At 41.0% G+C, this 22,414-nt stretch overlaps 1 protein-coding gene across 1 annotated transcript; it reads left to right on the forward strand.

Annotated features, from left to right (window-relative positions):
• The first annotated feature begins 1,339 nt into the window (after positions 1-1,339).
• On the forward strand, positions 1,340-13,595 carry TIGAR (TP53 induced glycolysis regulatory phosphatase). The gene is given in 7 exon segments (XM_054053936.1): positions 1,340-1,465; positions 3,573-3,610; positions 5,846-5,967; positions 9,236-9,256; positions 9,258-9,314; positions 11,676-11,786; positions 12,180-13,595. Coding segments are annotated over 7 exon segments (834 nt in total). The 5' UTR covers positions 1,340-1,433; the 3' UTR covers positions 12,633-13,595.
• Positions 13,596-22,414: the final 8,819 nt, after the last annotated feature.

Here is a 22,414-nt window from a genome sequence, read left to right on the forward strand (position 1 = left end):
ACAGATGCCGGCATGTGCACCTCTGCCAGGATTTAAGGTGATGAATGTGTGCACTGCAGAGCCAGACACATTTTACGTGGGAAAAGGCCACCCTTCAGGAAAATGGGGCTGGGCAATGGCACTCCTGAGCATCTGTGCGGTGCCATGACCAGCTCTTGGAGCTGATGCAGGGAAGTCCGCTCCTGTGAGACCCCACTTGGAGTATTGTGCCCAGTTCTGGAATCTTCAACATAAGAAGGATATGGAGCTGTCAAACAGGTCCAGAGGAGGCTACAAAGATGATCAAAGGGCTAGAGCACTTCCCACGCGAGGACAGGCTGAGAGAGTTCAGTTTGGAGAAGGCTCCGAGGAAACCTTAGAGCAGCTTCCAGTACCTAGAGGGGCTACAGGAAAGTTGTGGAGGGAATTTTTAGAAGGATATGGAATGCTAGGATGAGGGGGAATGGCTTTAAATTGGAGAGGAGAAGATTTAGAGTAGACATTAGGAGGAAATTCTTCACCATGAGGGCGGTGAGGCACTGGCACAGGTTGCCCAGGGAAGCTGCGGCTGCCCCATCCCTGGAGGTGTTCAGGGCCAGGTTAGATGAGGCTTGGAGCAGCCTGGTCTGGTGGGAAGTGTCCCTGACCACGGCAGGGCGGTTGGAACTGGATGATCTTCAGGGTTCTTCCCCTCCGCCCACATTCCACACGCCCCGCCCACTCCCTACAGACCCCGCACATCGACCACACGCCTCACCCACTACATCCCACCCACCACACCCACACCACGCCCACATGTCTACACGCCCCGCCCACTCATCTCCACGCCCCACCCACAGGCCACCCCGTCCACACATAAGCCCCGCCCACGACTCAGCTCCCCTCTCCACTCCACGCCCCGCCCCACACTCTAAGACCCACCCACACCAAACACGCCCCGCCCACCGCCCACCCTCCCCGCCCACTCACTCAACCACACGCCCCGCCCTCATTTACACCCCGTCCACGCCCATCCTTCGCCCCGCCCACCGCAACTCAAGCCTTGCCCACCCCACGACAGCCCCATGCCCCCGCTCTCCCAACGCCCTGCACCGCCCACTCCAGCCCTCGCCCCGCCCACCCCAGCCCAATCTAGCCTACTCCCTGCCCCCTCAACAGCCCACCTACCCTAGCTCACGCCCCGCCCATCCCACTCACGCACCGGCCACACGATGCCCCCCTCCCGCCCCGCCTATCCCACCCTACGCCCCGCCCACCTCACAACAAGTCCCACCACCCCACATCCCTCCTATCCCAGCACACGCCCCACCCACTCCAGCCCTCGCCCCGCCCCCACTACAAGCCCCGCCCCATCAGAGCCCCCCTCGCCTCCTCCAGGGTGGCGCGGGGCGGTGACGTCAACGTTGTGCGTGGGGCGCGCGGCGCAGTGCGGGCGGAGGTGGCGGGGCTGCGCCATGGTTTGCTTTGGGCTTACCGTCGTTCGGCAGTGAGTACCGTGGCGCCACCCCCTTCACAGCCACCCGCACCCACTCCCGCAGTTCCCCAGAGCCGCCGGGGCCGGTGCTTAGCCGGCCTGGTGAGCCGGTGCGGGCGGTGCCGGTAGGAGGGTTACGTGTCCCGTTAGTGGGCGACGTTCGTGGGCTCATCCCTGACCGATCGTAACACCTTTTTGAAAGCCAAAAGCTTTCAGGTGGGGCGAAGAACTGGTTTGGGAAGGGCAGTCTGGCATTTCTGCTGTGAAGTGAATCGGAGGAAGGGAGCTCCGCTGCTGAGAGCTGGGGTTGTTCAGTCTGGAGAAGAAAGGGCTCTGGGGGGACGTTAGAGCAGCCTGGAGTACCTGAAAGGGCTATACGAAAGCTGGGGAGGGACTTTTTAGGAGGGTATGCAGTGATAGGACGAGGGGGAATGGCTTTAAATTGAAGAGGGGAAGCTTCAGATTAGACAATAGGAAAAAATTCTTCATAATGAGAGTGGGGAGGGAGGGGCCCAGGCTGCCCAGGGAAGTCGTGGATGCCCCATCCCTGGAGATGTTGAAGACCTAATTGGATGGGGCCTTGGGCAGCCTGGTCTGGTGGGAGGTGTCCCTGCCTGTGGCAGGGGGGTTGAAACTGATGATCTTTTTCCAGCCCAAACCATTCTATGATTCCAAGTGTTAAAGGCTGGCATTTGGGGCTTGTTCAGAATCATTAAAGTGATTTTTTCCTTTCAAGCTGCAGTGGATATTCACAACGACTTCTGATTAATCTAAGTAGATCCGGTTTCCTGCAATTGACGGCAGTGAACTGTAGTTTAATTAAACTGCAGTTTAATGCTTGACCATTGTAACTGGAGCAATGACTTTTTTTTTTTTTCCCTGGTTTTTCTCCTATTAAGAGTTACTCTTGACTTCCCTTAAAGCTCTGGATCTGCAGACATGGTGATCTAGTTGCAGCCTTATTTTTATATCTGTTAGAAAACATGTGAACCTGAAACTGTTTACTGAACTTCAAATCAGGTGGGACTCTTGCAGACTCCTGAGAAAAATCCCAGTTCATTCACCAGCAAATGGATGGGAGTTCATTCACTAGACTGTGCTTGCGTGTGCTGCGCTCTCTTAGCACTACTTGGAAAACTGCATGTTCTGCCCTTCCCCTAAAGGGATGGACTTCATCCATCTGCTGTGTTTTCCTCAGGAGACTGGAAGTAGCTGTCAGGAAATAGGGTGAGTCTGAAGAATTAAATTGCTGTCTGCTGTACAGGGAAGATTTTAAAGTGTGCTAAAACACAGTATTTTATGTTGGAAGTACTAGCTTTCTGTGGTCAGTTACCTACTTGGGGCTCTTCTAGAGGACTTCCATCCAGCAGTGTTGATAGTGCTCTCTATAAAAACTAAGCAGCACATTGGCCTTAGTACTGCAAAAACTTAAGCACGTGACATTTTAGTTGGGGGGGGATCTCAACAAAGTCAACATGCTTAACTTTATTCCTGTCAAGTTTAGTGATTACATTTTCCCCCCTGAATAAATCTGCTTATGCATTTAGTCACTCTTCTCTTGAAACACTGTCAGTTTTAGTTCTGAAGATAGGCTATTCTAATTCCTGAAGAAACCAATGTTCATTCTAGTATTTTTCTATAGCTCTGGCTTCTTAATGCTGTGTTACCTCAAAGTGTGCAGCCTGCTCTGCTGCTATCTTCGATAATCTCTTGAACTGGCTTCCCTTTAAAGCACAGAGGTCTGGTTGGCTACTACATGAGTTTCATAGGAGGACTTTAGAGTCTTTCTGCATCTTCTCTCTCTCCAGCATACAGGCATTGTTGTAATAGATAAATTATGAAGTATTTACGATAAATTTAAGTCCCTTCCTTTTATTCCATGTAGGTTTGTCTTAATAAATACTGAATGCATGATTGGGGTTGACTACTTGAAAATGCTTTTGATTCATTGTAGAGTATTCAAATATGTCTTTTTGAAAAAAGGCTGTAATCTGTTTCCTTTTTTTTAAATTTTGATACTTTCCTGTCTCCTGTTGGTGTCTAATATAATAATGGTTTTGAAAGTTCACTAAAACTGTTGTATGTCAAGAATTTTCTTTTTGTTTATAATCTCTTTCAGTGGAGAAACAAGATACAACAAAGACAAGATATTGCAAGGTTAGTACCAGTTATTCTACTAGCTTGTTAGAGATGGAAAATATTTCTTCCCTGCACAGTGAGAAATCAGCTGACCAACTGCTGAAATGTTAATATTATGGAATAGTATTGTAAATCTTCAGGACTCTGTAAGCTAGCAGACTAGTTTGATAGCAGTAGAGAGCTATAAAGATTCTAAGTCAGTCTCCACAGAACATCAACAAATAGTGATTCATTCTAATACTCAACAGGAGTATTAGAATAGTTCCTATTTTTAAATTGGGGTGGAGAGAAGGTTACCTGTAATCAAATAAAGTACTAGCAGCACCTGTAATCAAATAAAGTACTAGCAGCACCTGTTATTAAGGATGCTAGAGTGTCCCATAGCACTGTTACATCTGAATAGTATTAAGCCTGGGAACAGGGTTCCCTAGACTTGGATGAGAAGCGAGAGCCGCAGCTCTGGTGAAAAACCAGCCAAGTGCATGTTTGTACAGTGGAGTTGGGAAGGAGCTGCAGGAGGATGGATAAAGGTCGTGTTGTGAAGGAGACTGTTGTCTTAAGAAGGTACTCTGTCACTTGCAAAAAAAAAGCCTACAGTAGAGCGGAAAAAAAAGTAGAGGTTGTTTAAATGTTCAAATTGATCAGTCCCAGCTGTTTCTAGGAAGGTGATCTGTAGACAAAACGTGTAAAACCAGACTTCTCCTTAGTGACTACTCACTTGTACATATGAGAACTAAAGCCGCTGAGCTGGTTGGATGTCTGTTGTAGGAAAACCAAGGCTCACCACTATAACGAACATAGTGAGGTTGTATTCTGAACAAATAATTGTATACAGTCCTGGGTGCTGTAAGAAAGAATTGTGCTTCCAGATTTTACCACCTGTTTTGTCATTGCAATTTCCAGTTCTTGCAACATACTTCATGTTCTTAGAAGTGTCAGTGACGTCTTTTAAATTTGTAGCTCTCTTATCTGTGGTAGAAGACACATGGCTAGTTATTCTCTGCCCTCCTAGCCTCTTGTGTAGAAAGTGTTCATTGCAAACCCTTATGGAAGCATGTGCACCTTATCTTTTGAGAGGTACAAGACCTATACCAGCATGGTGGGGTACAGGCTCTCACATGGCTGAATTACAGATGGGGTGCTCAGAACTCAAGTTCTGGACTTCTGGTGTCCTATTTTTTGCTATTGGAAGCATATGAATGATTGTGCATTTACTTGGTGAAAATCGTTCTTGTCATTGTTCTGGAGAATTGTACTTGCTCTGTTGACTTCCTACAGAAGTAAAACAGGCAGTACAAATGTGGATGTAGCAACTTGTTACAGGTTTGTCCCTCTGCCACAGTTCTTGGTTCTCGCAGAGCCTTCTTGAGCTGTGACAGGAGCACACCTGTTTCATTCCACTTGGATTGGCAAAGTGCTGATTGTCTTAATGCTGTCCTAGAGCTCTGTGGCCTGTTAGTTTCACAGACTGGTCTGGCTGAACACAGTTTTTGAAGGGGTTGCTGCTTTTTCAGGTGCATTCAGTCAGTGTACTCATTACACAAATGCATGAGCATTAGTGTCAATTTGTGAGGTGAAGTAGGGAAGAGGAAGAGTCGTTCAGCAGATTGTGTTTACGTCAACTGTAAAATTCTTGTGAAACTGTCTTTGGCAAGGGATGTTTACTGCTTTCCACGTTACACAGAATCCCTTCTTGTTGCCTCATTTCTTCAAGGCATTGTAAGTGTTGGGGAATGGGGAGGAACAGGCACTTCATATTAGTCAGGACTTAATTCTTCTGATATGCATTTTTTTACTGTTATATGTATTTTAGTATGAACACCAGTATCTCAACTGTATTCTCTTTCTCATTTACAATCAACAAATCTGTTTGCAGACCTTTAGTTTCAGTAGGGAGATTCCTCTTGCAGGAAGCCTGTCAGTGACCATTCCAAAAAGCACAAGTGATTCGAAATGACTATTCGAATATAGAAAATGTAGGCCACTGTTTCATGTTTAAATTTGAAATATGTATATGTTACTATTAATATCATTGATACTGATCCTTCTGTCTTCCTACCTTGTACTCTGTTTTTTCATACAATTTATGTGACTGAGTTTAGAGAAGACCAGAGGAACAGTGACTTTTACTAATGGTTGGCTTTACTTTCAGAAGCTGTGACTGAGCAAATTCTTTACAGTTGCCATACTTGCTCAGCTGCTAAATGATCTAAAATTTAACTGTCTTAATGTTGATGGAGTTTTATTTTGTAGGTCAAGGAGTGGATGAGCCACTCTCTGCAACTGGTTTCAGACAAGCAGATGCTGCTGGTTCATTTCTCAGTAACGTGAAGTTTACTCATGTCTTTTCAAGTGACCTCCTTCGAGCAAAACAGGCAAGTGTTTCTTGAGGCAATTGAATGTAAATATTAGCTTCAGAATGTGGCATTTATTTGCTGTTAATGATGCAAAAATAATAAGTGCAGGAGAACCAAAATCTGTTTGATGGACTTAGAACTGCAGTTTGAGTTGTGTGGAATTCCAGAAGGCCTCTCTGAATAAGGAAATGTCAACGAAAACTGCTGAATCAGGAAGCAATGAAAGCTACCTTGTTTTGCGGGATGTCATGCAGTGGTGTTCTTATGGCTTTGCCATTATCTTATATGTGCGTGTTCTTGCTAAAAGAGCAATGAGGATTTAGAGGTAATACAGACTGAATTAATCTTTTCTTCATAAAAACAAAACAAATTCACTCAGATTGTTGTACAATCTTATGCGTTGTGGCTGTATGCTGTGTTTTTCTGAGGAGAGCAGAGCAATATAGACAAGATCAAGGTTTGCTGTGAAGTCATTGAATGTGCAGAGGTTGGGTTTTGGTAGGAACGTAATAGCACACATCTCACCTTGATCCACTACTTTAATAGGTTAATTGAACTGGGAAAAAAAGGTAGATTACTGATTGGGATTACATGTAGTTTTGTGTGCAAGTTTACAAAATACTCAAAAAATTAGGGAAGCAGAACTTTTAAAGGTAAAAGCATAGATCAGCTGTTCTGGGAAGATCGTGTCTCCTGTGAAAGCCCTATCCTTAATTCTTCTTTTATTTATGCTGTGATTTCAGGAGACATGTAGACTCCATGTGTTTAAAAGTACTGAGCCGTTCTTGTTAGCCTTGGTTGTTGCTTGCTTTTTGATTTGTTGTCCTACTACAAATGTCTGTGAAGCCTTGCTGTAAAGTATATGAACAAAATCTACCGTAAATCTCCCTTTTTTCTTAAAACATAAATCATCAATATTGCTGATCAGTTTTGCAGCACAGTCCCATAAACTGTTGTAGCAGTACCAAAAAAATTTTGCTTTTTTAGCTGGAAAGCAAACTAGAGAGGGAGGAGCACAGGGAAGGAGGAGTGCAGTGATTAGATGTTCTTAAAATGCATTGTAACTGCCTGACAAGTCGCTTCCTTTAGGTGTGTGAATGGCAGTGATTATATTTTAAAATATTAATAGTGATTTGTAATGTTCATAAGACTGTGCTATGGGCCTGCCTTAGGGGAATTGGTTTTGAATGCTGAGCTGCTCGAGAGTGAGATGGGTAATTTTTCCCTTGTATTAGAGATGACCTTTTCCATGAGAGCGTTTGCACTCCCATAATGTAGACTTACCTCAATTTGTCCATCCTTTGCATAAAGGAAATGTGTTTTGCTATTTGTTTGACAAGTTTGCTATGCAGACTTGGTGGAAGTTTTTCCAAAGATGTGTAAGGCTGCAGTTTCCATTTGGCTGGAACTCCCTTCTTTGGCAGCTGCAAATAGATGAAGAAGTGTCTTTTACTATGCTGTCACTTCATAGTTCAAGTATGAGAGGAATGCACAAATTCCCTCGCAAAAGAAGCAAAAACAATGCTTAAACTGTTAGTGGTAGTTTTTCTTGCAATGTCTTCTTCATCAGCTGTCATCAAGGGTGCGTACTGGTTACTGGAACGCAGGGTGTTATGTGGTGGTGTACTTGCTGGTCATGAATTCTGAGAGTGAAAAGAGATGCAAAGTCAGCATGTATAGGGAACACAGAGAGTATTTGCAGGGAAGCCAGTTTAAGAGAATACACTTAGGAGAGAAGGTCAAAGACTAGCTCCAGGTACTAGCAGTGAGGAGGAGAAAATAAGAAAAAGAATAAGAAAAAAATTTCTTGAGTCTTTTCCGTGTATAAAGTAGTAATGATTCTGAAGCACACTAGTATCCTAATAATGGGTGGTGTAGGAAAGGTGCTCACCAAGAAGTTAGCTGCTTCTTCAGAGCAGATTTTGATTTCAGCGCAGTAAGTGAAGCTTCATTTTTATTTACAGTTAACAACATCAGTTAGTGCTCAGATGGTGAATGTTGTCTATGCTATGTAATGAACAAGACCTGGAAAAATTTCAGGATATAATCATGCAATAAACTATGCTACTCATACATTCAAGAAAATTTATTCAACCCTATCTGATTTTGACGTTCCTCCATGTGAGACAATTACAGTTGAAACATAAAAGCCTTTCTTGAGCAAAACATTAAACAGGTCATAAAATCTTGTTAGACAACAAGGCTGCTTATTATTTTCCAGAGTCCAAGGAGCCTTTTCAAAATGAGTTCTTTGAATGTCAGTTTGAGTGGATGTGGATTTTTGCACAAGACATCGAGCTGATATTACCAGTCAAAACCGTGTGCAAATGCAGTACAGTCTTCACACTTTGGTGCATGTAAGAACAGGAGCAGGTTAGGCGTTCTTTAGTTCCCTTTATTGGCTGTGGCAGCCAGACAGCTGTATAATGTCCAACACACTAGAGCCTGTATTAGGCAATACTTTGGAAAAAGTGGTATCAGTATTTCCCCTTTGTCAGTTGTCTTGCTGACCCTGCACCCCCAAAGTCACATGCTTCCTTGGAAGGAAAAAAGACACGTAGTACAAAACTCAAGATACCCAGACTGTTGTTAAGGGCAAACTAAGCCCTTTGGGTTTTCTTTGTCTCTTGGCCGTGCTATCAAAAGGTGACTACAATAAGCCAAATTTCTCCCCTCCTTACTCTGAGCATGTCATCCAGTGCATTTCTCCCTTGTAATATTGAGGCTGATGCTTCAGTAGGCTGCCAGCAAACACCCTCCTGTCTCTTAACTGCTTCAAGAGTGTTTGATTTCTGAGGTGCATTAAGTAGCCACTTACCAGAAAGTAATTCCATCTGTTAGATGCTATGGTTTTTGCAGTTGGTTTGACTGATCAGTTTTTAGGAACATATTGCTTGTGAGTCTGACTTACATACTACAAGTAAAAAATGTGTTGGCATGATCGCTTTGTGAGTAGCAGTACACTCAAGAGAAGATACTGCTTTTATCCTGGTTAATTCTGCTGCTGCTGTGCATCTTGCTGCCCTCGTTTCATGGGTGCTAAGCATCTTTAACTGTCCTGGACTTTGAATTGTGAAAGAACTTTCAGAAGATTGCAGCTTTTCTGCCTCTTATGGCATGAGATAGGCCATGTATCAAATTCTGACAGACACTGCTAGCTAAAAACTTGTTTATTTGGGTCGTTGGGTACTACTAATGTAATTCACATTGGCTGTTGTGTTGTAAGATAGTCTAGCTATCCCTTGAGAAAACAGCTCATAGATGCAACTGTATATTCAATTTTTAGACTGCTGCTGCAATTCTAGGAAAAAAACAAGTTCTGCAAAGATCTGGAAATCAAGTATGATGCAAGACTTCGAGAGAGAGTAAGTGCCAAAAGGGTTTGTTTTAATGTTGAGCATTGGAAAATTAAAAAATGTAACTTACTGCTTATGGACATCTTGGCTTATTAAATGATAGATTTAATAGCGGAGAGCTCTAGTTGGTATGTTTTTAATCACTGAAAATAGAACGCTTAATGTTGGGCACTATAAATTGTTTGCAGAATTGTGAAGCAAGGCCAGAATTTAGTGATTAATGTTGTAACTGTGGTGCTCTTAACGGGTTAAGTATGGTAAGATTTACCTGTCGGGGTAATTGTCTTGCATGTAATAAAAAGCTTAGCTCTGTTTTCTAACCCCTTATGTAAAGCATTAAAGATACTTTCTCTGCCTACCTTCTCTATCCTGATGACACAATCAGTGTTGGCTTTTTAGCTGCTTATATCTTTTCATTTGCACAAAGACTTCTGGAAAGCTTTCTGCTGCCCATGGGACAATTTTCTTTCCTGATTAGTGCCTCTGCCTGATAACAGGCATCATTGTAGCTGTAACAGGCATCACACTTCAGATGCTGCACTGAGAGTGTCAGCTGAATTTTAAACAAGGAAATGCTACAAAACCAGAAGTGGGATGGACTGTTGGCAGCAGGCAGGCTCCTGTTTAAGGAGCAGAATGCGATTGTAGCATTTCCTGTTTGGATCATCTCTTTCTGTCAGAAATTCCAGTTCTTCAGGAATCAGCAAGTTAAATGCCTCCCAGTCTTCTTTAATTGCTTTATCACCTGATGTTTTCAAAAATATGACAGGTTGGGATATAGAATTTTTGAGACAATAATCTTAAGTCTCTGTTCCATTTTTCCCCTGCTTTCATGGTGTTTGTATGGGTATATAGAAATGCCAGTGCAGTGTCTGCAGACCACAGATTGTAAGTCATTACTATCGATAGCCTTAATTAGGTTTTAATTGTATGAAAATAAGCAAAGTCATCTCAAAGAGCATATATCATTGACTCTGTTTAAAGAAAGTTTTAGTCTCTCATACCTTACTTTCATGAGAGAGGTCGGGAAAAATCTTTAAATTAGGATTTCATTTTCAGCAGCTTCAGAGCACTGATTTTGTCACCTCTGTCTTAGTGTTCATAAATTGCCAACATTTAGCTTGAGAGAAGGACATCAAGAGGCTGAAGTAAATGTTACATTTAAACTCTGAAGACTGTAATAACTTAGTTATTATAGTTATTATGGCAGCTATTTGTATATCCACAGCAAGCGGATGGAGAGATAGAAGTCAAAAAGCCTCAGTAATGAGTATGTGTCTGTATCCTGGTCATGAACACTTGGATTTCTGGAATGCGTGTAATGGAGTGTTTGACAGTATAGCATCAGCTCTTACTTTCTCAAAACATTGTAACTGCAGCATTTTCACCATCTTCAGATGTTCCAAGGAAAGGCCAAAGCATTCCATTTGAATACATTTTTCATTTGTTAGTGATAGTGAAGTATTAATCTTTGGAAGAAGAAGTATTGATCTGTTTTACAGTTGTTAGAGGTGTGCCTTGAAAAGGCCTTCAAGGTCAAAAATGGTAATGCACATTCAATTATACCTGTCTTGTAAAATACAAAAATAGGAGTTCTAGTGATCCCGAATAACCAGCTGGTATATATCAGTTCTTATTACCATTTCTTGGATGTGTGCCTTCCATTTAGAGGTGTCAGGAATAAGCATGTCATTTTAAAGATTTTTTGCTTTCCTTTTTTCCTGAAAACATTTTCCAAAGCTCTAATGTGTCTCTTGAAAAAATGGGAGGAGGCTTTATTGTTTATTTTTAATAGGTAGACCACTTGTGGGTTTTGGGGGGGTTTCTTTTTGTTTTTTCCTTTTTCAGGAATTCTGATTTTAAAATGGACTCTTCTGTTGTGAAGATTTCAGAGGTCTGTAGAGGAAGTATTTGTTTCTTACGTGTGAAAAATAGTTCCCTATACTCTTTCTGCAAGTGGAAAGTAAATGAAGTCTGTCTCGTGTGAACAGCTACATATAGAGATATTTGGAATTTCACCTCTGTTAGAGATATTTGAATTTTGAAGGCTAAAAATGAATGTCAAGAATGTAGGAAAAAAAAATAAAGGCAAAGATCAGGCTAATGGTGGTGTTTGTACTTTAAATGTGACGCTGCTCATAATGTATTTCTCTACCCAGCAAATATATACGTATATATACACACACTTACATAGCAGATATAAACATACCTCCTCCCCCTGTATTGATCTAAAATGTAAAAGGTAGCTAAGTTTGCATGTTACGCTAGAGGATCCAAGAAAGCAAAGCTGTTAATATGTTTGCACTAGAAGTGATACTGGAGACTTGGCATATCGTGTTAAACCTGCTCTTTGTAACTTGCCTCTTACAGAAATATGGTGTTGCAGAAGGAAGGCCTTTGACTGACCTCAAGGCTATGGCAAAGGCTGCTGGAGAGCAGTGTCCTTCATTCACACCTTCTGGAGGAGAAACACTGGATGAAGTATGGTATTTATTTATTTATTTATGCCCTGGTTTCTAGGCCATTTTATGCTCTTGTGTACTTAGGAACAGCTTATTGAGAGCTTAGCCCAGCCACAGCTAGTTATTTTCTAAGCTAAAAACACTACTTGACCTCTTTAGAACTAAGTTATTGTTATTGATTCTGAGGTTGACTCCTAATGAAGCTCTTGTTTGCAGGAGGATGATGGCAATTACTCTCAGCCTTGGCTTTGGAGGGCAGAGGAATTTTTACAGCATCCAGTAGCTTACCATTGATTTCTGGGAGTTGTCTACGATAAATGTTTATCTCTTAACTGAAGTAGTTCTCTCTCATGGTTCTGAAAGCCAAAGTCTTGCATTCTTCATGATGTACCCTTTTGAATTTTCTCCTTAGGTAAAAGAACGTGCAAGGGATTTTTTTGAATTTCTGTGTCAGCTAGCTGTTGAATTGGAGCACAAAGAGCAAGATAGTGCGGCAAGCAGAAGCTCAGGAGCGTGTGAAGAACAGTTTGTTTTCCCTTGGACAAACCACTGCAGTGAAACAGAACTTAACTCTGGTAAAAGTGAAGCTTCTAATGTATTAGATGCTAATATATTAGTGGTGAGTCATGGAGCCTACATGAGGAGCTGGCTCAGTTATTTTATTTCAGATCTCAATTGTACTTTACCAATAAATTTAACAAAGTCTCAGTTGTCTTCTGTCAGTCCCAATACTGGAGTTAGTCACTTTATTGTCAAACTTCAAAATGGAGATTTATTAAAACCTGAGATCGTATGTGTTTGTCTTAACCAAGACTCTCACTTAGTGGATGTGGGAGCTGAACCTGTAGCTACAAAAGTGTTTTAAAAGTCTTTGTGGGGGCAAGTGGTTTTAGATCCTGTTACACTAAGCTTGGGAATGGTATCTCAGTAATTAGAGATTGACTGGAGTTATTGACCCTAACCGGCAAAACTGAAGCCATGCAACTGCTTACCATCTTAAAATAAAACATGATTGACAGTAGAGAAATATCACAAATGTTCTTTATGGACAGAAACGTAATACTTCCAGTGTCTTGCACATCTGCTCCTACAGTGCATATTTTTAAAAACTTCCTTACATTAGCACATAATTATTTTGGTTATCTCCAGGTAAAAGAGGAGGGGAGAGGAATGGTACCTCAAAGATGAGCTATAATGTATTCTTGTTCTATTACAAAATGCTATATTGTAATATTAAACATACATGTTGTCTTAAAAAAACTTTTTTGAATGCAATAGTATAACCTGAAAAAGAGCATTGCCTAGTGGAAAAGGTTTGGTACAGAGTCAGGGGACATGTTCTGGCTCTGATGCTAAATAGCTGTGAGTCTGTGGGCAAATCTCTTTTGGGGATGATAAACCTACCTCACAGGAGTGTTTTGTAAGAAATTGGTGGTGTCGAGGCCTCTGTTCAAGAGCACTGTATTTATTTTTAACTGTAAGAAAGATGAGGAACCTCATGTGCACATAGTTGAGATAATGATCTCTCTCTTCTGAAAAGCTACCTTATTGATACATTGAGTTGTACCCAACTAGAATCCTTGTGTCAGTTGCAGTTGTACACTTGATGGATGAATATTTTTGCCTAGAATCAGGCAAGTTTAATTGCTTGATGATTGCCTATAGTTGCTGTTAGTACTGCGTTCTTTCCCTCCTGGGGTGTGTTTGTGGTGTTACTGTAAAAGCTTATCTGACTTATGTTATTTATAATATCCACATATATTTTCTTCATTTGCATATTTTAAGCCTGTTAAAAAAAAATAAAATTTAAAAAAATGAGAGACTCCCGAGTAGAACTCCATTTCGTCTGTATTTCTTTTGAGATTAAAGCCTTTATTAATATTACTTAATGAAGCTTTGCTGAGATCATATGATTTCCAATTTTTTTTCTGGAAAACCCGAGGCTGATCTTTTACTATGAAAAAGAGCCTGTTTTAGGGCTAGTGGTTCAGTGCTATCCACAGTCTCTGTGAAGAACTACTGATATGAAAATGCTGGGAACATACTGAGATTGCTTGTAAGTGCACAAAAATAACTGTTTGACTGAAGTTCTAATTTTTTGTAATTTCTAAAAATATGCTGTCCTGTGTACTCAAATTACTTGGCTGTTGCCTTGAAACAGACACTTGAATTTTGAGGCGTAAAAAGAGGTTGCTGTTGTTTCCTGGAAGAGATGGGTGCTCATACTTACCTGCATCCCTACTAAAAGCCAGCCACACTGTCATTTAACCTGACTCTAGTGACTGTGCTTTGCTTCTTCCATTCCTGTGGCTGTGATTAAATGGGAAACGTTTTATGACTCCTACTTGAACACAGAATGGTTCCTCTTCTTCTGTTCTCCGTGCTGTTTGCCCAGTACTGCTCCTGCTGAATTGTAGAGGATAAACTGGGAGGTGTTGAGCCCTGTGGTGACCAGAGGTAGGCTTCTAAGGTAGTGCTCTCCAGAACCTGGAAATAAACCTAAGTCTTTTTACTTGGAGCGGGACTTGTTTATCTATCAAACAACCATGATACTGCTGCTGAGTCTAAAAAAATTAGACCATTGAGAGGAAGGCAGTTTACCTGAGGTACGGAGGTGGATGTTGGTAACTGGTGTCAGCAGAGGTTGGTCTTTCAACTTCTAACACATTATACAATGTGAAGGACTGGACACCCTTCGGTTGGGTTGAAGAATTTATATTGGAGTTTCACGCAGAACTTCTGCGTGAACAGAATGATGAACTGATCCACTTATTTATCATCTGGCTTCCTTTCATTTCTTTACAGATAGAGAGGAGCCCTGCTTCATTACAGCTCCTTGTAATGAGCCAGTTCATAAATGTACAAGTGCATCTGGGCAAAGGTTTATGACTAGGGTATTTCCAGCAAACATGAAATCTTCATAATGTAGAATCCCAGGAAACTTAAGAATTTCCCAATAATGTATAACCAAGCTTTAGTCAAAATGGCTGCATTTCAAGTATAATTTTATACAAGCAGCCTGTGTTCTAGACAAAGATATTATGAAGCAAAGTGTTTCAGTGTTATTTAAAAATAAAAATTTCTGAATTGGGGTACTCACAATAAAATGTTTAGAAAATTAGTAAAAATTTTTTTTGGGGTGGAAAGGCAGCCAACTGGAAAAATCTTTGGTAGCCACCCATTCCTGACATTATGCACGATTACCACCCAAAAAGTAAGTTTGTATTTGTGAAATTCCAAAGGGTCTGTTTCAAGTCAAAAGTGTAGAGATGACAGCGGTAGCTTGAGGAACTGCTCAAGACTTTTGTTTAAAGGTGTCCAGAGATCTTTTTCACAAATTAAAGAATTCATTCTTAAGCTATAGAGGAAATAATCTGTGTACATACGAAGGAAAAATGGGAATGTGGGCTTTTGCACAGACTCTTTGAGCTTCCTGTGAAATGGATCTTCGTAGAGGGCACCTGAATACTAAATTGAGGATCACAGCCAGAGATGGTAGAAAAGTTTTCAGTTATGACTAGCACCAGAGTTGGTGGCAGAGGGTGGAACTGGAGCTCAGTCTTAACTTGTCTGTCCCTGGTAGTGCCTGTTTATTTCAGGAAGGCTGTTACATAGCAGGAGACTATCCTGTTGGTGCTTTAAATAGCTTGAACTTTTCCATGATTGCTATGGCCTGAATTTGGTCAGTCATTCCATTAATACTTTGTGGAGCCAGAGTAACCAAGTTGAAAATGTGCATCCTTCATCAGCTATAAAATAAGTGAAGACACAATACATTTTTCTCCATAAGTCAATAACTTCTGTCAAATATTTCAAAACAAACTAGTGATTTTGTGTTTCTCCTAGTTTCAAAGACTCCTCCATCTTTCTTGCTTTCCCCCAAGGAGTTTAATTAACATTTTTTTCTGACTGATGAGGTAAATATTTTATGGGAACATCTACTTATTTGTTAAATGGTTTGCCGCTTCTTTGGTAATATTCTTCCTGTAGGGATTTTTGACTGTTTCTCTGTAATATGCCTTACCGTCTTTAAGGTATTTGCAGGTGTTTAAAATTTAGGCTCATCCCAAGAAGCCTGTCTTTATGGTTGTTTTCTTTCAGTTGTGGTTAACAAATTCTTCCATCTCGTATTAACTCTTATATTGGGCAAGCAGAGCGTACAATAGTATCTAACCATGAAAGATATCAAATGATGAAACGTTCAAGTTTTCTAAACATCTCCTATGTTAATGAAGCAACATTTGTCAATGAAAAACTTGAGAGCCAGAATCTCACAACTAAGACCTTGTAAAAATTGGTGCAAATGCATCTGCTGGTGGCTGGGCAAGTATAAGATGTATCTGGGCTTGGCCTTGGTGGAGACAGGGTACTGGCTTTGGTAATCTTATGGTCTGCCCTAATGAAGTTACGCTTTTTATTTCACCTTTGTTATATCAGGTGTAAGCTTCTCTATGCATTAGAAAGTAATTTTGGATGCTTCTAAAGTCAATTGCAAGCCTTTTTTTCTTTAAGCTTGTGTATAGTACTGGTCTTTTTAAGTCCTTGATTAGACAGTGATATGATATCTTCTTGCTCTTAATAAAGCGAGTCTTGTACGTTTGTACAGTAATTCTGTACAGTTTTTTGGGGAAGGAGAGCTGCAGTTATAGATGGTTCTGTTAGGAATAGTAGCAGAACATAAATATTTGAGAGATTACTTAGTGGTGGGCAATGAATGTTTTGTCCTTGTGAAATGCCAATCTCTAATTAGCAGCAGGAGACAAGGCCTGAACTACAGGGTGAATTTTCAGCAGTAGCTGCCAAGATGTAAAAGAGACTGTGAAAGCAGTTTCAGCTGTAAAGCACATTACTGGGATTATAAGAATTTCAAGTGATAAGAGAAAGGTACATTCCTTTTGAATACCTTTGTAGGAAACTAGTGTTGAAAAAAACATTAGAAACATCTCAGTTTTCCCACAGAATGACCTGTAGTCAGATCTGAGAGAACCAACGCAAACTTTAAATTTGCCTTTTAAACTGGTGAAAGTTAAAATAAAGGCTGTCTTGGCAGGCTTTTTAAGCTCAACAGTAGAAGAAAAGGTGACTGTGGAGATTACCAAGATCAAGTGGAAGCTCAGTCCCCACCTATCAAAGCCAATGTTTTCTTTTGTCACAGTCCTGTGGTATTCTACTCCCAAAACAGTGATACTTCAAAAGGTTCAGGAGTTGTGACCTCCTTGATAAAGTTGTTGTTTGTGTTTAAGCAATGCTTTACCAGGCCAGGCTTGATTTGGAAAAGGTGACAGGAAAGACCAAGAGGAGTTCAAAATTCCCTGTGTGGTAGCACACTTATTCCTTGGTTTTGGCTGCACTAACATCATCTAGCAGGTTTGCTTCATGTCTAGCAGTCAGCAACTATCACAGGTTCCTTGCTCTAAAGTATCAGCCCTATTTCAAGACCTTTGCTCTATTCCCATGGTTCTCTGTTGTGTTTATGTTTTCCAGACATAGCCCTAGCTTTGCAGGAGGAAGGGTTTTTTTTTTTCCCCAGTTTAGATCAGACGCATTCTCTATCCAAGATACTGATATTTCATGAGGCTGCCTCAGATCTGCAGCCTATATGCTTGGACCTAAAAAATGTCAGATCTTCCCCAGATGTGTCCCTCTTTCGAGGGCCTTGGCCGTGAGCCTGAGGTTTTTGGATATATAATAATCCCAGGCAAATGGCAGCTGTGTGAGCACAAATCAGCTGTGTCATATGGGAGCTGTTTCCCTGACACACAGACATAGCAAACCCATGGTATGAATGATCTGTTTGTGCGTGGTACGTCCAGTGCTGTTTGGGCAGGTCTTCTGTGCTGAGATAGCTTTAGTGTCACTTGCAAAGTCTACAAATGTCCTACCCGAACACCAGAACCTGGCAGTGGGGCTCCTGAGCATGCTGTCAGAGAGCGATAGCAGGTGCCTTGAGAATATGGGCTCAAAAGGACACCAGGATAAAAGCACAAATCATGAGTAGGCAGTTACTGATCACCCAAGGAATGCTCTTGAGGGCCAGGCAGAAACCGTTTTGGAGCGTGACAGGATGTGATATTCTTTCCTCTGAGGCGCAGTTTGTTGATCCAGCCAAAGCTGAACTGAAGAGAGGTGGTACACTGGACTTGACTGTGATAAGTCGTGAATACATTTTGGAAGAGCTAGCTGTCAAAAAGTGAGTTTACATAATTTAAAAGTTGAGGTAAAAAAGCAGATTTTATTTCTGAAGGGCAAGAGTCACAAAACTATGTAATAAGGTCAGCTGTATGTAAGGATCACAACATTAGTTAATAAAATCAGCTGTACTTGACAGTAGATTTAATATGGAAGCACTGAAATTGATATGGAAGAAAGGGAGGAAAGCTTTGTTTGTTTAAATCAAAGATGTAAAAATTGTCTAAAGGCACAGCCCAAACAGGCAAAAATTATAGAGAGGTTCTCTAGGTCCAATTAGATCAGTTATCATCTCTGAACAAGTTAACTGATTCTGGGAAGAAAGCCTATAAGAAGTAGAAAGAAAGTTCTAGTGTGTGTAACATTGTATCTCAGATATGAAATTATAAGAATTTGCTACATAGATCAAAACAAGTAGCAAATACATCATAAGATACATGTATATAAAATTAGACCACAGGAAAGGAGTATCAGAGATGTTGCAATGTGTGGATGGAATGGAGATGAAGTAGTCTTAAATTGTATCCCCACAATGAATTACCTCATTTACAGCAGTGTTGAACACAAGGCTAATAGAGAATGGATAATGGAAATGAGCATAGGGAAAATACCACATTTAAAGCCAAGAATTTAAGAATTTAATATGCTTCTGTCAGGGGAAATGACTAATCTTTATCCCAGAATTCTGAAAGGGCATCTAAAATTACACATCCATAAGCAAGTATTTTAAATAGATCTGTCAAGTTGGGCGTGGGACCGTACGACTAGAGAATAGGAAATAAAATACTTTTTATTTGAGAACAGAGGACAAAGCAATATTACAGAACTGTTAGTTTGCCCTTAATAACATTCAGAGCTTTAGAACAAACTCTGAAGAAGAATGTAATTATGGGCATGAGAGGTAAATGAAGCCTGGAATATAATTAGTTTCTACTGTAAGTGGTTCACACTAGACTAGACTGATAGTTCTTTGATGAAATAACTGCTGTCTAGGCAAGGGAAAAATGATGAAATATGAGGTAGGTGAATTTTAATTGAACACTTGACACACTGCCACAATGGAAACCATCAGCTCCACTGGAGAAGATAAATGTTACTACAAAAAGAAAAGTGAGGTAGGTATGCAAGCAATTTGTGAACATATGAGTAAGTAGTAATGTCCAAGGTCAAGCACCAAGTTGCACTGAAGCTACTCATGGGGCCATTTTCTTGTGATGACTTTGAATAAAAATATAATAATGTGGAAATGTCAATGAAGAAGCATCATCATAGCTGCATGGGTCAGAATATCATGCAGTGGAAGGAATTTGAGGAGAGAAATTAAAGACATGGCAAGAAACCAGCTGCTGTAGACTGCAAACTCAGGCACTTTGATACCAATGACAAGAATGTTCATTACAAGCTGGAAGATAGTTGTTGAAAACAGCAAAGAAGAATAACCTCGGGTAATATTCAGTTCTGACTTGGTAGTAGTTTGTGTTGTTGCATTTAGAAAGACAAGCCTGACCCTGCAAGGTGTCTCTGGTCAAGATAAGGAGTCATTAATGCCATTGTACAAGCATTGATGAGGTCTGTCTTGCAATACTATGTGTATTTGTTGCTACTTCCAAGGAGGAGCTGGGAAATGTAACTCTACTTTGAAAACAGGAAACAATAACCTGAGTTAAATACAATGAAAACCTTGAGTTGTTCAGATAAACACCAACAGAATTTTGTAAAAGATTTTCTCTTAACAATAGATCCAGGAGTTGCATTGTTATTTCTTGGACATCGAGGAGCCAATATTTCATTTAGGAAAGTTGCTTTTTCTAACCTGTGCCTTCCTAAACATGTTGCTTACCCTGAAAGCTAATGACAGGAATGAAGTTCACTCTCAGGCAGATAAATGGTACATGTCCCGCACCTCATTTAAATTCTCAGAGTTGGGCAAGAGAAGGAGAGACCTGCTTTACAGAAGGATTTCAAGCCCAGTAAGCCACAAAAAATAGTCATAGAAATAGAGGTTAAATTTAGTTAACTTGCCAATTTTACTGATGCTTGAGTCTTAAAATCAATTCTTCTCCCTTCTGAAAACATTTTGGCTGTATTAAGATTGTGCCTTAGCCTCAGCAAATGGTTTGTGCACTTGAGACTGTTTAAACACAGAGCAGAGCTGTTTGGGTTGAGGAATAGCCCAAAGTTCTGGAACAAGTTTGTGGTCTTATTCAACCTGCTGTCTTCAGTGTGCTTCAACAAAACATCATAGCTCTGAACTAAGTTAATAAACTAAGTTACTAAACAAAATACTCACATTTCTGTAAGATATGATCCAGATCAAGCACACAACAGAACACAAAGTAGAATGGAATACATGGTAGGTTAATGAAGTTTTACAGATTTAAAGGAGTAAAGATTAAAAGGAAGTACAAGAGTACTCAAAGAGGTGTGAATTGTCATGTTTTAGGATCTAAAACAGTGTCACAAGACTTGGGAAAAAAGAGGTGCCACAGTATGGCCAGAACCATTCTTTCAGTTGTTTGGTACTAGTCACTCAAGGAGAGAAAGTCTGGACCAGATGTGACCCTTCAAGTCCTGTCTTCCTCTGCCACAGCCACAACTCCAGGCAAAAAAACATAGACTTCAGAGTTTTCCTGTGAGTATCCAAATATGCCTCATAACATTCAACTGCAAGTAGTGCCTGAGACCTGTGACTAGCACTCTGCTCTTTTTCATGCTTGTTTTTCAAGCATACACGATTGATGAAAATAGAGCTTCTTCCATCCCTTTGAAAACCATGGGTGTTTGGGTTAAAGGTGTGCAGATACGTTTTCTGTCTTTCAGTTTCAGCATATACCTTCTACAGGAGTGCCTTCCTCTCCTAACCGTGGATTTTCTCCAAGGGTTTGTGGTTTTCTGAAAGGCACATCTCCAAGGATGTGTGATCTTCTAAAAAGCACAGAATCAGATAAGAAATATAAAAAAGGGTGAACCCTTGTTAAGTCAAGCTAAGGCATAAAGACAAGAGTAGGGGAAGGCAGAATGATGGGTGATGAAAAGAGCCTATCAACAGCTCACACAGCTGGCAGGAGAGCAGAACTGGAGGCTGCATGAACCTGTGTTATGCTCAGCCCCTGTGGCTTGTGCTACAAGGTACTTAGTGCTTTGTCGTTATGCCTAAAGTATTAGCAACCTTAGAGCTTGTGCTGGCAAATCCACCGACAGCCTAGGCCACACTGCAGGAAAATTTGTGGCTGATCAGTGTTTTGCAAAAGGTTTTCTGTTCTGGACATTTTGAGCACTGCTGCTGTCTGGTACTGTTATCAAACAGGATTAGTACTGAAGAACAGTCTGTAAAATTACACAGTTTCCAACAAAATAAAATCTCAGAATAGAAAGGGTAGCTGGGGGCTCCTGAAGCAGGTATCTCAGTTCCCTCTGCCCTTTGTCCTTGTATCTTCAGCAGCTCTGGAAGGAGAGAGCACTGGCCAAAGGCAATGTGAGGATCTCTGGGAGAAGTTAGAATGTTACATCAAGACACCAGGCTACTGCATTTCCAAACCCTCACCCAGGTAAAAGAAGCAGACCAGTTTATTTTTTACATCAAAGGGAATTCTTCAATTTAAAACCAAAAGTGAGGTCCTGCCTTCTTTATTGTGGTATATCCATCTGTGGGAAGTTGAACCTGTGCTGTAGATGTTAGCTTTGTAACTCCATGTTGACTTCACAACACAGATTTTTTTTCATGCATTTGGATTTTGCCTAAATTGGGTCCAGATTCATCCCAAACTCTGTGTGAAAAGGCTCAAAATACTGAATTGCACTCTTTATTTGCCTTCTCTATTAGTATTCCTTCTGGTGTATTGACTTAATTCCTTCTCTGTGTTCAGTAACTTAGAGAAATTTTGCGCTACCCCGTGCATCAACAGCTATACCCCATGTTTTTTTTCTACATATCAGTCATTTGACCCAAAAGGAGTCAAAATGCAAAGAACTGTATAGAATTTAGCATTACTTCAATCTCCTGTGTTGTTCTGTGGTGAGATCCACAATCCCTCAGCACTGCACCCCACCCAAGCCTCTGCAAGCTGACCGTCTTGATGCTGCATATGCCCTTCCTGATCCTTCCTTGGCATTTCTCTCATCTCTGCTTTCCCCATCATCATCTTCCTTCCTTCGTTCCTCCTCCTCCACAAACATTTTTGTGCTTCAAAGGCAAATACAGCTCGAAAGCCTCACACTGCAGCAAGCTGCTGAGCTCTGTGTGACATCATGTAATCAAATGGTCACTTGCCATTTCTCATCTGCTCCCCTTTTTTTGTTCTCCTTTTCCTCCTTAGAATCATAGAATCACAAGGTTGGAAAGGACCCACTGGATCATCGAGTACAACCGTTCCTATCACTCCCTTAAACCATGTCCCTAAGCACTTCATCAACCCATTCCTTAAACACCTCCAGGGAAGGTGACTCGACCACCTCCCT

Source organism: Cuculus canorus, chromosome 1 (genome assembly GCF_017976375.1).
Source record: "Cuculus canorus isolate bCucCan1 chromosome 1, bCucCan1.pri, whole genome shotgun sequence".
In the NCBI taxonomy this organism is placed as follows: domain Eukaryota; kingdom Metazoa; phylum Chordata; class Aves; order Cuculiformes; family Cuculidae; genus Cuculus; species Cuculus canorus.